The sequence below is a fragment of the Castor canadensis genome, chromosome 11, assembly GCF_047511655.1.
Source record: "Castor canadensis chromosome 11, mCasCan1.hap1v2, whole genome shotgun sequence".
Taxonomy (NCBI): Eukaryota; Metazoa; Chordata; class Mammalia; order Rodentia; family Castoridae; genus Castor; species Castor canadensis.
Window position 1 is genome coordinate 16290295 of NC_133396.1, and position 15907 is coordinate 16306201.

Sequence of the window (15907 nt, forward strand, 5' to 3'; positions counted from 1 at the left end):
GTAAAGTGACCTTTAGTTTCATTTTCAGTACTCACACATTTTTGAATATGCATAATTTATTCATCACAATTAAGTTTATATCTTTTTGTAACTTGCTTGGGTGCTAAGTCACTTTAAAAGAAGGTTTTGTTCTTTACAACTTGGACTAAAGGAAGAAAGAGAATATACCGTTTTTAGCTGAGTGGAGTGGAACTGATGTGAAGGTTTAATTTTTGGTATGTTCATATTTGACTTGTTTTACTCTTTAATTTTTATGGTTTTGATATGAAGTGTTTAAACTAGTTTTCTACTTCTGATTTAGGTTCAACCTTAAAGTGCAATTGCAGATTCTAGCAAGCTTCATGCTCACTGGAGTTTCTGGGGGTGCAAAGTATGCCCAGAATGGGCAACTTTTTGGTCGTTTCAAGCTTACTGAAACACTTTCTGAAGATACTTTGGCTGGACGACTGGTGATGACCAAAGTCAATGCTGTTTATTTATTACCAGTCCCTAAAGAAAAGCTAGTACAGACCCAGGGAACCAAAGAGAAGGTTTATGAAGCTACTATTGAAGAAAAAACAAAAGAATATATATTTTTAAGGATATCCAGGGAATGCTGTGAAGAGCTTAATCTTCGGCCTGACTGTGACACACAGGTATGTCTGAAGGTAAAACCTAAACTACGAATGTCTCAAGTCCCTTCTTCTGGTTTGGGTTTTCTTCTGCTACCTTAAACAGAAGTGCAGTTGACTTTGAAGTCTTTTACTGATGGGTTGTTGGGAATTTTTTTTTTTTTGGTGGTACTAGGGTTTGAACTCAGGGCCTACACCTTGAGTCACTTCACCAGCCATTTTTTGTGATGGATTTTTTTTGAGATAGGGTCTTGTGAGCTATTTGCCTGGGGCTGGCTTTGAACTGTAATCCTCCTGATCTCTGCCTCCTGAGTAGCTAAGATTACAGGCATGAGCCCAGTGCCCAGATGAGAATTCTTGTTTTGTTTTGTTTTTTTGAGACAAGGGACAGGGTCTTACTACTGAGCCCAAGCTGGCCTTAAACTTGTGATCCTCTTGCTTCAGCCTCCGAGTGCCTAGGATTGCAAGTGTGTGTCATTATGGATTCTTTTTAATTTAAGTAATGTCTAGAATATTGTAGTTTAATGCAAGGTTGAGCTTCCTGACTAGAGTTTTTAATACTCAATGGAAGAAGAGATAAAAAACTATTTTCAGCCATATCTTGGGGCATTTCTCATCTGCAGTTGGGACTGGTTCTGTTCTCTTTGTCTTTATAGGTTTTCAGGTGAATCTGATGTTCAGTCTGCCATATTTAACTGGAAGGCTAACCTTTTTTTCTTTTTAAACACAAAACTTGATGAATATTACTTGTTCATAGTAAATCTGTACAGTGTGATATGGCTGGTTATAATTCAATGCATATTTCACAGATTTTCTACTGATTTTAGCAAATATATTCATCGGTATGGGGAATCAGATAACCTTTATCTAGAGATTATGTAATTTATAAATACCTGAGTTCCTTAATATGTACACTGAGGTTAATAATAGTATATATACTGTTAGTGTTATTAAGTGAGATCATCCATTAAAATGCTTATTATAGTACCTGGTACTAAATAAACAAGGTGAATACTTTCCACAGTAATAATTGTTAGAATAAGGTAATGCTTCAAAAGCATCTCTGAGCTTGTCCCTCCAAACTGTTGTCTCCACAGAGTATTCTAGTACACTGCCAGTGCTGATGTTTGCTTAAAGACTTTTTAAAAATTCATTTTAAAAAATGAGTTTTTCACTTGTATTTCAGGTTGAACTTCAGTTTCAATTAAATCGATTACCCCTCTGTGAAATGCATTATGCACTAGACAGGATCAAGGACAATGGTGTTTTGTTTCCAGACATCAGTATGACTCCCACCATACCTTGGAGTCCCAACAGGTACAGAAAGGAAGGGTATTAGTATTAAGATGAATGTCTGTGTCAGCTGGAGCATACTTTTTAAAGAAAGGTCGCCTGTGTCCCTCAGGAGACAGTTTAGTAGTTAAGAAAGAAGAATGGAAGATATCTTTAGAATGAAATGGTAGAAGTTCATCTGTTTGCTTCACTTTCCCTCACAGTCTACATGAAGTTGTTTTGCTTTTCTTCACAGCCTTAATTTGATTGGATGCCAAGCAGTTTAGGGATATTTCTGAATAGAGGTTGAATGGGAAAATTAAAGGCTCTTCTGAGTTGGTTCAAGTAGTTAATTTAAAGTAATTTTGGAATGTGGATGATACTGTGATTTAGTACTTTCAGAGAAAGTACGATAGAAGATCCTCAGAAACTGCTATGACGTTAATGGTTGTATAAATACTGTTCTGGTTAAAGTGTTGGGCACCTCTCTACATGCAATTAAGTAAGATACTTCTTGTTTGTCTTAAAGAGTAGAGCTCAGTGAGAACTGTGTGACTGGACATTTCTTTTCATCCTCTTTACTGGCTATTGTCCTCTATCAGCCCTGCCTTTCTCAGCTCACTCCACCTTTGAGAAAAAAAACAAAATATCAGTGGTTCTATGCAGTAAAGTTTTTATTACTTTTGTGTCAATCTAGCCTTGGTAAGTTGGCTCTGTTCCATGCTGATGGAGGCCCTGGCATCTTCAATAAATGGTTTCCCAAGTCATCCTAGGTGTTGATAGGGGGAGATAGAGCACAAAGGACCAGGACCACATGGAGCATTTTTATGTATGTGCCCAGGCCTTGAAGTGGCACATGTTAGTTCCCTCAATAATCTCATTTCTTCTGGTCCTAAAAAGCAGAACAAAATAACAATATACCTTATAACACAATACCCTAAGTTTTCCTCTCCTGTGTTTTTTGTTTCCCTTACTTCTGTATCCCCCTTCTTTTCCTTGCTACCAAGATTCTTGAGAGGGAGAGTTCTGCATGTTTCCAGTATTCCTCTCTACTATGATCTCTGTTTTCCACTTGCTCATGCTCCTGAAAGTAACCAGTGGTTTCCTAATTGTAAAAATCCAGGGACATCTCAGCCTCTCTGTGTCTATTCTTTTCTTTTTATTCGCATGCCAGTCCTTACTTTCAGCCTGGATTATTTCTGTAATGTTTATGTTGGTCTCCTGTCCTTCATCTGTGTCCCTGTTGTTTGGTCCGACTCACATATTTCTTGTACAGTAGTTTTCTAAAATAATCATGTCAGTTCAGTGCTCACAAATCTGTGCTCTGTTGATAGAGTCCGAGCCTAATACAAAGCTCTTGTCACTTGGTCTCATTGATTGTGCCTTCCATCAGCATCTTTTCAGAGTCCTTTTGCTGTTTTCTGCTTGAGACTGCTTTCGTCCCTCTTAAGCCCCCCTGCTCTAGCTATTTTGAATTGCCTTGAAGTTTATTTGATTTTCCTCATACTTTTTTGCTTCCTTATCATTTTTGTTCCTTCTTAAAAATGATGGTAAAATCTACATAACACAAAATTTACCATCTTAACCTTTTCAAGTGTATAGTCCACTCGTGTTAAATATATTCATGTTGTGCAATTTCCAGATCTTTGTCATTTTGCAGAACCACAACTGTATAACCTGTGCCACTGTTCTATGTCCCTCTCCCCCCAGCCCTCCCTCCTTCTCTTCACGTGATTTCTTCTCTGAAAGAGTCTTTGTCCAGTATTAGCCTGTTGAAGATCTCCCCATCCTTCACTGTTTTGTCTGGCGCAAGTGCTGTCTTCAAGTAGATGAGCCTGACTCTTCACTTTCATTGTTTCAACAAATATTCAGAGTTCCTGCCATTTGCTAGGCTTTTAAGCACATTTTCTCTCCAGTTGATTTCTGTCAGTCAGTTTTGTGTATTTCTTTTTGTTTTTTCATTTTTCTGCGGTACTGGGGTTAAATTCAGGACCTCATTCTGCAGGGGGAAAGGTATCCTAGTACTTGAACCATGTCTCCAATCCTCAGTTTTGTATGTTTCTACTTTTCTCTCTAGACTGAGCTTTGTAAAGTAAGATGCCATGTTTCATTTATTTTGAACACCAGTTGGGTCTTGCACATGATTAATATTTGACACATTAAAAAAAATTTTATTTTACCATTTTTACATTTACTCTCATGTGTATACATTGTTCCCCCTCAACACATTTATGTTAATAGGAATTTCAAGTTTACAGAAAAAAAATAGGTTTCAAATGTGAGGTCACACCAGTAAACTTTTTGGTAATTTTACTTGATGTGCTCACTTCTGAAAATTGTATAATGTACTCAAATCCTACTGACTGTGTTAACTACAAAAGTAAGTAAATGTTAAGCATCAGAAAACTTTCAAACAGGAAAGGCTGTGATGTAAGTAGTAACTGGAACTGGCACGGGTGGCTCATGCCTGCAATCCTGGCTATTTGAGAGGCTGAGCTTGGGAGGATTGTAGTATGAGGCCAGCCCAGGTAAATAGTTTGTGAGACTCCATCTCCAAAATAACCAGAGCAAAATGGACTGGAGGTGTGGCTCGAGTGGTAGCCTGCTTTGCAAGTGTGAAGAGTTCAAATCCCAGTCCCATTCCGCACTTCTCACCCTACCCCAAGCCCAAAAAAAAAAAAAAAAGTAGTAAAGTAATTGGAAGGTTCTGGATCTAGGAATATACTGAGGGACAATTAGTCATTCAGAATGTTTTCTGGAATAATGTGCTGTGGAGAGAGAAATCAGGTGGAGAAACTAATCTTGATGATTATGCAGTCTTTAAATTAATTACCACAGCGCAGCAGGCCAGGGCAGTGCAGTAGGACAGTGCAAGGAAGGATGGAATTAATTTGGTTCTAGGAATAAAAAGAAATTTTGTTTTATTCAGAATAAACTTGGAGAGACTTTATATTGTTTTAAATTGTAAAAATCAAAGATGATTTATATCATCTCTACTGTAAATCTTCTTTGCTTTATTAATGGTGGTATGATAAATACAATTTGTTTTAATCATTGGCTTTCTTTACATATTCATTATTCATTGCCAGAAATTACAGAGATGACTGACATTGATAAAGTTTCTGATCTGCTCTGAAGCACTTATTTACACTGAAACAATTGATAAGCAGAATGGGTTGCATAAATAAAGAGATATTGACATATTTCAGAATTACACCTGTAAGTTTGTCATTAATCTCTTAGATTTGTATATAGTCTTTTATCTATCTCATTCTTAAATTCATCAAAGTCATTTAAAAGATTAGAATGTGTTTTTAAGTTTTGTTTTTAAAGATGTGTGTTAGTCAAGCAATACCTCCTTTTTCCAGTCTTTCAGAAAATATAGAAACAAACTAAAATTAATTGAACTTCTATCACTCACTTTTCCAAAACAGCTTTAAGTGAATGTTTTAGTTTATATAGATATATGCATGTATTATTTCATTTGATTTTTATAATCATCTGATGCAAGTATCATTACTTCCATGTACAGATAAAGGAACTACGGAGGCAGGTTTTAAAGAATCATAGTGGTCAGGTAGGGATGCAAGTAACGGTTTTCTGAACTACCCTGCTGAATCCAGTTGAGGTATAAGCCCAGATATCCGTGGCCCAGGGTTGCTACAGCAGTGCCATCAAGGAACGAGGTCTCCCTTTCTTCTTTGCCAGTAGAGCATGTTGGTTTCCTTTCCCTTTGTGTTTTCTGTTTTTGGTGGTACTGGGGTTTGAACTGGAGGCCTTGAGTTTGCTAGGCAGGTGCTCTACTACTAGAGCCATGTCCCCAGCCCTTTTTTGCTTTACTTATTTTTCAAGTAGAGCCTCACATTTTTACGTGGGGCTTGTTTTGGGCCAGGATCTTTCTATGTAGCTGTAATTACAGGTGTAAGCCACCATGCCCAGCTTTTTTGTTGGGATAGGGTCTTGCTAATTTTTTGCCTGGGCTGGCCTTGAACCTTGGTCCTCCTGATCTCTGTCTCATAGGGAATTTTCTTGTCTAAAACCTGTTCTTCTATTTTAGGGTTATTCTGTAGGCACTTGGCAAATTTTCTAAGAGTCTCTATACACACTTTCCTATTTTGGTTCATGTCCTTATCATTTTTACCATGGTTGATGCAATATTTAGTATTTAGTATTTTCATTGTTGAGAAAGATTGCTGTTCATTTTCCACTTAGTTTTATCTGTTTCAGTGTCTGCAGTCCATTTAAATTTTAGAAGTTTAAGCAAGTCATAGAAGAGACACTTGTATGACAGATCTCAATATAGTAGCCAGCTGTGCTACTGTGACAGGTGTTCTGAATCCTTAAAAGTAGGATATATGTGTATGATTTGTGTGTGTGTGTGGGAACATGTTAGGAAATGGTTCATATTATTTGGCTTTTGGTTCCTTTTTTTTTTTTAAAAATTATGTTTCTTTTTCCCTTATTTAAAACGTTCCAGTGATTAGAATTTGAAATTCAGTTAGTTTCCCCTTTGCATTTTATTTGCTGTGCAAAGACACAACTACTTCCTTATTATCAGAAAAAAGGTTTTCTGATGTTTTCATGTAACAGAGGGAAAAAATTGCATTTTTGAAACAGTGCAGTTACTACTTATGAACTTGGCAGCAATTAGACTAGAAGCATTTGATTGCTTCAGATTAGTTGCCAGTGAGTTGTCAGTTTTGATTCATATGGTAAAAGGTCCTAGAGTGATTCTATAGTAATTTCCTAAAAGGTGATTTTAGAATAAACATTAGTTGTTAGAGATACTATATTATTTCAGTAAATTTAATAGCTCAGTAAAATTCAGGATACTTGTATGTCATGTTCTGATCACAATTAAGATGGCTATGTTTAAAATAACTCACATTTTTATTTACCCAGGCAATGGGATGAGCAGTTAGATCCTCGGCTAAATGCGAAGCAGAAAGAAGCTGTCCTGGCCATTACTACCCCACTTTCCATCCAGCTGCCGCCTGTCCTTATCATTGGGCCTTATGGGACAGGCAAGACCTTCACTCTTGCTCAGGCTGTCAAGCACATACTGCAGCAGCAGGAGACTAGGTGAGGGGGTGGATGTGTGCTCATGTTTTCATTACTTCTGTTCTGTTTTAAGTGCAAAATGAGGGCCTGTGAGACAATTTTTATCCAGCTCTTACAAATTAATGAAGTGAAAAAGCCAAATCCTGAAGCAATAAAACTTGAATTTGCTTATAAGATACTGTTTTTTAAAAATTGACAATGATAGTGTTTAAGTAGCAATAAAACTTCCAAGTCTGCTAACGAATTGTGATATATGTTACAGCCCAAAGAGCTGAGTTTTAAAAAAATACATTTTTTATATGATAGACTTGAAAGTGATTTGTGGGAACTGCCTTTTTAGCTTAGAATAAGTTCCCAAAGGTACCATTGAATAATATGTTAGGGGTACTGAGTAGGTTGAGGGAAATGGATACTATTAAGATGGCCACTGCTTTATTTATTTTTTTTGGTATTATACTGCTTGAATAGTTTTGTGTTTTATCATTCTTTTTATTTGCACCATTTATTTCAGCAGGATTCTCATTTGCACCCATTCTAATAGTGCTGCTGATCTCTACATAAAGGATTATTTACATCCATATGTAGAAGCAGGCAATCCCCAGGCAAGACCTCTCAGGTATTTTTTAAGGCTTATTTTGTATCTGTGTCATACTTTGTTATTCTTAAGAAAAGGTGTCTGTAAAGATTTTAGTAACTTTGGAAATACCTAAAACTGGCATTGGCATTTGGAAGTTAAGTCTTTTGAAGAAATCATTTACAGCAAATGTAAACAATTTTGACCATTTATTTCTTAAATATTAAGTATACAGAAAGACATCCTTTTTTAAGTTTTAATGTTGTGCAATCTGAGTGAATTTTGATACTTACCTGTAAAGCTAATATAAAATAATATGTATATGATTAATTTTAATCAAATTTAATTTAATTAAAATTCTAGCACATTTTGCATGGCCAAGTTGTCATGCAGTGACAGCTCTTTATGGAGGTTTTGACTGTGATCATGCAGGTAATTTCATGGAGACCACACATTATGGAGGCATTAAATATTGAAATGTTTTCTGTAATGAAACATAATTGACTAGTATTTACTTTTGCTACCATTTAAGAGACAAAGTATCAAAATTTTAGATACAGTAAGGTCCTCTGATTATACATGGACATGAAATGTACTTAAATTCAGGATTGTTGGGAATAAAAATCCTTTTCTTCAGAAAACAATAAAGAATCATTAAATGGTTATTATGCCATTTGTTCTCATTGTTATATGAATTAATGTTTAGTTTTGACATTTTACAAACTAATATGTCATGGCCTAGGTTGTTCAAGTTAGCATTAATTATTGTTTAAAAATTTATTTCTAACCCCACTTTGACTCATAATTCACTAACTTTTTATTTCTAGTTGAACCCAGGCATGGAAAAGTGTAATTATGCTATTTGAATAATTTTAGAATTGCATTGAGAATAAAAAGAGAGAAAAAGTAGTATGGCCTGTTAGTATAGACTTTTATGCTATATTTTGTTTTTATTCAGAAGTCAAATTAAAGCAGAAATAACTAAGTAGAATTTGGTTGTGTTTAACATGAAAACGTGGCAGTTATTGAAGGATAAATTCACCAATAGCTAGTTTGCTTCAGATGCCAATTTTTGAAGTCCATGAGTGAAAGTAGAGTAGCTACCATTTTTGCCATGTTCTTACTCTAATGGAGATAAATTGTCTATTCGCTTGTATTGTGTAGACCTTGTGTTTGCTTGAGTGTTGTTGGATAAGAAATGTGACACTCTTGATTATCATGGTATGCTTGGTTTGGAAACAGTGGACTAGAACCCCCTCAAATGTTGGTGACTTAGCATAGGACATGTGACGTTTGGGGTGGTAGAGCTGATACTGATAGACATTTCACTAGGTTATGCTTATCTTTTACTGTGTAAAATTATTCTTTGCATGTAGCACATCTAAGCACATGGAATAACAAGTTACCTTGCAGTACAGGACATGTGCAGTTGTAGCTGCACAAACATAGAAACTTGCCTGTTAGCAGACCTCACCGCTTCCTAAGTCTCAACAGCGTTTCAGTGCAAGAAACATGTTCAAATGCAAGTGTCATGTTTCATTTAGTAAATGGAACCAAAGAGAAAAAACCCAGACTTCTCAAATATTTTCTTATTTGACCCTGCATTTTCACTAGTTTTTCTGTTTGAGAAAATGTATTTCCAAGGAGGATTAGTGCATTGAAGTCTTAGGATTTATTAGCATCACCTACGATTCTGTTAATGCAGATTAATTTATGATTTTTCCTCATGAGCAACAAGTGTGAGGTTTGGGAGATGGATTAGAAAAATTAGAATGATGAACTATTTTGGGGAGATGAGCTTTAATTGTTCCAGGATGCTGGGGAAGGAACACAAGAGGGCACCAAGTGTCTTAAGTGTGACCATGAAGAAGAATGGTTATATTTAAGGGGTAAGGCATTGTGAAGGGTTTGCTGTTTTTTCCACACTGTGTTGGGTAAACTATGCCCTGGAAAATGCATTAGTGTGAGAATAGTCAAAGAGCAAATATAGTAGTAAGTATGATTGAATATACATACTTAGGGTTCTATTAATTGCTAAGAGTTGAGCTGAGCTTAAAATATTTAAAGATAGAGGTTTTAGAAACCATTTAAGATTGCATTAAGTTTCAGTTTTAGCTTCATTTAGGATTAGGAGGTCTTACAAAGGAATCTGGGGGAAGACAGCTTTTGTGCATGGTTCTGAGGCTCAGCATCTTGTTCTGATCCAGTTACAACTTAGGAAAGAAAGTCATCTGTGGAGAAAACTGCCTTTGCTGCTTTCTAGAAAGGCACAGTAAAGGCATTTGCTATTATAGCTCAGGTCTTTTGGATTCTCAGTGTCTTAAGTAATAACATTTTGAATTATTCCATACAAATTCAATGCATAATAAAATTATATGTATATATATATTTGGTTTTCTGTGGGGGAAAAATGCTAGGCAAGTGCTCTACCACTGAGCTATATCATCAGGACTAAATTTTATACTGTGAACTTGGATGTCTAATTTTGTCACTATTCTTAGATGTTGAAAGATGTTAGATATGTTTTGAATGATCTTATTGACAGTGTCTACCTTAAATATTGCACAAAACAAAAGTGAAGAGAAAGTACTTAATTTTTTTTTAAAAGTCAGCGCTAGAGTATTAATAAATAGGTTTAGTGATCAAACTTTGTATTCTTACTGGCTTCAACTTGAGGTAGCTTTTCAAAGTAATTGTGAGAAAGTTGGTAGTAAGATTTAGAACTTCACCTTTTTTCCTTTGAAGAAGAAGCAGGTTCTTGGAGTTAGTTGATAAGTAATTGGCAAAACCATTCTTTTCTGTTTTGTAGTGAAATAGTCATTGGAAAAAATACAGAAAAGCACAAAGAGGAAAATAAAAATTATAATCTCACTAGCCAGAGATAAGAAACTACTAACACTTTGGAGTTTAAGTTCTACTCATTTATATACTTAGGTACACATACTATGGTTAATCTAAATGGAATCATAGGAGATAGTTTATGAGAGATTATTTAAAGGTAAATTCTGCTTTGCTGATCTGATTAAACAGTTTTTATTAAGACCTAAAACATATTTAAAATTTTTGTGTCTTTTAGAAATATTGTTACTTTGACCATTCTTTCTGTAAACTTGTATTTTAAAATTACATTACTTTCCTCAACTACAATTTTCACTGAGACATTTATTAAATATGTTTTTCACTTTGCTTAAAAACAAAACAAAACTGTTGGGGGGAGGTAAATGGCTCAATGAGCACCTGCCTACCAAATGCAAAACCCTGAGTTCAAATCCCAGTACTGCAAAAACAAAACAGAAACCCCAAAAACCTGTTTTAAGTCTTTCAAGGAGGGTGAGACCAAATTTTAGCAGGTGGTGAGATTAGTTTGTACATTTGAGCTGCCTCTGAAACATAGGAGACACCTATCAAGGGTAGGCATCCTCAACTCAGGTGAGGTCTTGGCTGGAGAGAGACATGTGGGTCACTGGAGTCTCCAGGATCTTGGTGGTGATGGAAACCATGGGCATCAATGTACTGTTAGGGGAGAAGAGAGAGCTGGAGTCGGAGGCGAGAATATTAAGACTGGAAGCAGAGAACTACTGTGACATGGAGGCTGAAGGCAGCGTGTACTTCAAGGAGGAAGCAGTATCAGAACTGGATACTGCCTAGAAGACATGACATCTGAGAGATTTTAGTGATATGGAAGTTGTTTAGGGAGGGAGGGCAAGTCATTGTTAATGATTAGAGGAGCGAGTAGGTTAGTAAGTGGAGAGAGCAATGTGGATACTAGAAGTGTGGCTGTGAAGGGAGGGAAGAGACAGGCCAGGTCTCAAAGAACATGTTGACTAATTTAATGAAGACTCTTTGTAAGTGGGAGAAACCAGAGAATTTTAATTTTAAGAAAGCCATCTATAAGTGAGAGGTTAAATTCAAACACTGGCAATTTCTTGGGTCTGAAATAACCCAAGTAGGTTTTGTTTTAGGTTAGTATTTATGTTCATAAAAAAATCATATGCCTACATTATTATAAAAGGTTACATTGTATTTTAAGTCTGTAGCAAAAATCTTTTTTCCTTAATCATGTTTGCCTACCAAACATGGCTCCCAAGGGCAAATAATTTTGACTCTCTTAGCTGTTTCTTCTGATATTTACTTCTATTTTTCTATAATATACATACATATATGTATATATAATATATAAACTTCTGTGTCTTAGATATCTGTTGACTTTCTATGATGGTAGTTTCATTTTAGTGTTTTCATTATTATGATTCTATAAATTATTTGTTCTAACAAAGAATGTGCATCTTTCTTTTTATGTTCTAGCACTAATAATCTTTTTTTCTTTTCATTTGACTAATTTTTTTGACATTGGACAGGGTGTTTAGATTCTTCAGTAGCTCTGTTAATGCCAATCGAAACAAGTTTGTACACCGTCAGAACTCTTAGGTAGTTTCTCAGTGCTATTCCTTTCTTCTGCAGATGTCACTCTTTAAGATTTGCCTTGTGCTTCGTTTCTCAACTGGGTATTCTATTATCCTGACACTTCTCTTTGCTGTCATTGTGGCAATTTCTTTTTGTTTTCTCCTGCATTAGTTTGTTTTCTGGATCTTAGGCTTCCTCTTTCTTGATTTTCTACCTTGTTTTGGTGGTGCACATCCTTTTATATACATACTCTTTAGTGTTTTCAACCCTTCTTAGATGCATCAGAGATAATATTTTTGAGCTCTTTGATATCTGAAAATGTCTTTAGTCTATTAAGTTTAATTTAAGGTAGTCAAATATAGTAGTCAAATATACAAAGGCCAGCTGAGTGCTGGTGGCTCACGCCTGTAATCCTAGCTATTTGAGTAACAGAAATCAGGAGGATCACAGTTCAAAGCCAGCCCAGACAAATAGTTTGAGAGACCCTGTGTTGAAAATACCCAACACAAAAAATGGGCTGGTGGAGTGGCTCAAGTGGTAAAACACCTGCCCAGCAAGTGTAAGGTCTTGAGTTCAAATCCCAGCACCAAGAAAACAAAACAAAACAAAAAACCCAAAATACACACACACACAGGCCATAGCAACTGAGAATAATTAGCATAAGAGCAAGAGACAGGAGCCTCGTAAGAAATGGTGGCTTATTGAGCAAGGGAAATTGTTAGGCTACCTGATGGCATGTTAACTTTAAGTGTCAGATTTTGTTTAACTTTTGTGGAAGTTGAGTAAAGAGAATCTTTTTAATTCATGTGATGACATTAAATAAAATACTTCTTGCCATATATATTTTTGGATGGTGTAAACAACATATCTTGTTTCTGGATTACTTGTGTTCATGTCATGATGTTACCTTTTTGTATGTGTATAATATATAGAGAATATTAGCTGAATATTGGGAATGCTGGTTTAATGTTAACTTTGCTCTAGGTGAAGGGCAGTAGAAAACTTGTATTTGCTGGTGCCAGGTTCTGTGCTACATGCTGGATGTGTGCTCGCTCATTTGATTTCTCCAAATCCTTGAGAGATTGAGTAACTAAATCTATCTTGGATATAAGAAATGAGATAGCGGTTTGCGTCCTGGCTGTAAGCTCTTTGGTGTCAGTTTTATTAATTATAAATTAAGAATTATAGGAATCAGTTGATAATCTTTCTAATTTTACCAAAGGATTAGAAGAAGTCAGAAAGAAGGTCCACCATTCCTTTTAACAGGTCTTTATAACTACCTTGCTTCCATTGTCTTGCTTCTAAGGCCTCTCTACTTGTGAATGAGTTCTTACCCTTTTCTCTTTACACAGGTTCTCCTCTGTGTCCTTCTTTTAGTCTCCACAGCATCCAAATATATTATGTCTACTATTTAAAAAAACACAACAGAAATCCACCTTGTGGTTATCTGCATTCCTCAAGGCAAAACTTACTTGCATTCTGCTCAAGCTGACCAGGTTCCCATCTCTACTTTTACCCAAAAACCGTTATTTCGTGGTCATAAAGTATTGCTAAACCCTGTGGTCAATCTTATTTTATTCACCTTCTTAGCAGCATTTGGCATTGTTAATCCTATCTATTTCTCTCTTGAAATACTTGACTTTGTTTCCAGTATTCCACTGTTTCCTGAGTTCCCTCCTATTTCAATGACTGTGACTGCTCCTTTCCAGTTGCTTTACTGTATTCCAGTATTCCACCTCTTTCCCAGCCTCTAAATTTTGGAGTGGTTTATCAGTCATTCTTCCTTCCAGTTTTTTTTTTTTTTTTTTCTTTTTTAATCTGCTCTTACTGTCCAGGTGATCTGATCTAGTGCCAAGGTTTAGTATTTTTCCAAGAGCTGTCATTTGACTCAGGTATTCTCCTGAACTCCAAACGTGTATCATCCTGCATACTGGACACTTCCACTCGGATGTCTACTGAACTTGTCCAAAGCCGAACTTTAAATTCCCACCAAATCTGTCTCTCTTTCACCACCACCTTGTAAGTATTACCATCCTCACTCAGTTTCAAATCATCTTTTTTTCTTAAATGTCTAGTTCACCAGTAAAGTCTGTTGGTTTTATTCTTAAAATAAATTAATTCTTAAAATAAAATTAAAATAAATAGTGAATCTGACCATTTTTATATCTCTACTGTTACCATCCTAGTTCAAGCCACCATTTTCTCTTGCCCCTACCTTTGCAATAACGTGCTAACTGGTGTCTTTGCTTCTTCACCCTGCTCTCACCTCTATCCCACTCAGTGCTGTGGTGGGGCCAACTTGTACTGACTTGTGAGATCAATCATGTGCATGTCTTCCTATGTTTATGTCCAGTGACATCATGCCATTAGCTTGAAATTGGCCATGGGATTAGCTTTTACACAACAAAAAGCTGCAAATGCTACCCCACAACCCCAAGACAAATGCTAGCACATGGCTGTTCAGTCCCCCAGTATGTTCTGCCCAGAGAAACAGAGTAGCCCTTTAACAGCATAGTCATGTCATGTGATTCCCTGTGGAATTCTGATTGAACTCAGAATTTCCATTGAGCTCAGAGTGAAGCTAAAGCCTTTATGAACACCCCCGAAGCCTGTGTGATCTGCCTCTGTGCTGTGGCATAATGAGATAACCAGTAGATCTTTGTTATGTGGGTAGGTTAGAAGTGGGTGGGTGGATGAATTGTTTTGATGCCATCTTAGGATCTGTAGCATCAAGGCCTCATAATATTTTTCTTTTGCAATTAATGGAAGAGATACACTTTTTCAATATTTGCATTCTCTAAGACTTTCTGATTGTTTAAAATTTTAAATTATTTTAAATTTCCAGGAGCTCAGGTAGAAGTCTCTTTAGGTACAGGTGTAAGAAGTTTTCTAAAGTAAAATGCAAATAACTTTTGAATTTCTTATGAGTATGCAATTTCGTTTTTATTAGCATAAATAATTAAAATACAGATTCAGTATATTTTTGCAAGAGTATTTTAGAAAAAATAATTTGAGAGTAGAAATGTTTATAAAACTGCAGTTTGTCATTATGTTGCAAGATTAATGTGAACACTTAAAATTCAGTATTTTATTGTAGTACATTTGTCTATATGTATATCTGTATATTTTTGGGGTGGCATTTGGGACGTTACAGTGGATATAGTGGCAGCTTTATATTAATTTCTAGTAGTGTTAGCGATTATGAGATTTATTTAATTTTCAGTTATTGTAGTCTTAAAACAACAGTGCCACTATTTTAATAATCAGATGCTGTTAACATTAATAAATGTAAATCATAAATGCTATCTTCTTTTATAGGGTATACTTCCGAAATCGCTGGGTAAAGACTGTCCACCCAGTTGTGCATCAGTACTGTTTGATCTCAAGCGCACATTCCACCTTTCAGATGCCCCAGAAAGAAGACATTCTTAAACATCGAGTGGTGGTGGTTACGTTGAACACTTCCCAGTACCTCTGTCAGCTGGACCTTGAACCTGGTATGCCCACTCCAGACATGGATGCTGGTGCCTCACAGGGTTATGGATTATGCAGTTAGTACAGACCAAGGGTTGGCAAGTTACAGCCTATGGTCTATATGTGGCTTGATGTTTGTTTTTATAAGTAAGGTTTTACTGGATTGAACACGCATCTGTTCATACTCATTTATTTACTTCTTGTTGGTCTATGGTTGCTTTTCTGCTGCAGCTGCTAAGTGGAGTAAATGTAGCAGAGACTGTATGACCCACAACACCTAAAATAGACAGTGTCGCCCTACACTAAGAAAAATCTGCCAACCCCTAATTCTCACAGCTTTGTGACTACTAGTCCACTTGTTCTCTGATTGGTCTTGTGATATTTCTTTATTAACGATCACATGAATAATTCAAATTTGAATAGTGTTTTTATTTTTTTATAATTTTCTCAAGGTTTTGTCTTATTGCTTTTGCATTTTATAGTGTAGAAACAATCATGGATAGGATTTTTT

The 15907-nt window shown here is 35.9% G+C and overlaps 1 protein-coding gene across 8 annotated transcripts in view; it reads left to right on the forward strand.

Annotated features, from left to right (window-relative positions):
* Helz (helicase with zinc finger) overlaps nt 1-15907 on the forward strand; it is a 149496-nt gene that overhangs the window by 56925 nt on the left and 76664 nt on the right. For 6 of the 8 annotated variants that reach the window (XM_074045481.1, XM_074045483.1, XM_074045479.1 and 3 more), the window contains 5 exons: nt 302-635; nt 1798-1928; nt 6786-6965; nt 7456-7560; nt 15241-15419. In XM_074045481.1, the coding sequence (XP_073901582.1) occupies nt 302-635; nt 1798-1928; nt 6786-6965; nt 7456-7560; nt 15241-15419 (929 nt within the window). The remainder of the gene's footprint in view (nt 1-301; nt 636-1797; nt 1929-6785; nt 6966-7455; nt 7561-15240; nt 15420-15907) is intronic. The other 2 variants (XM_074045484.1, XM_074045485.1) reach the window with 2 other exon arrangements.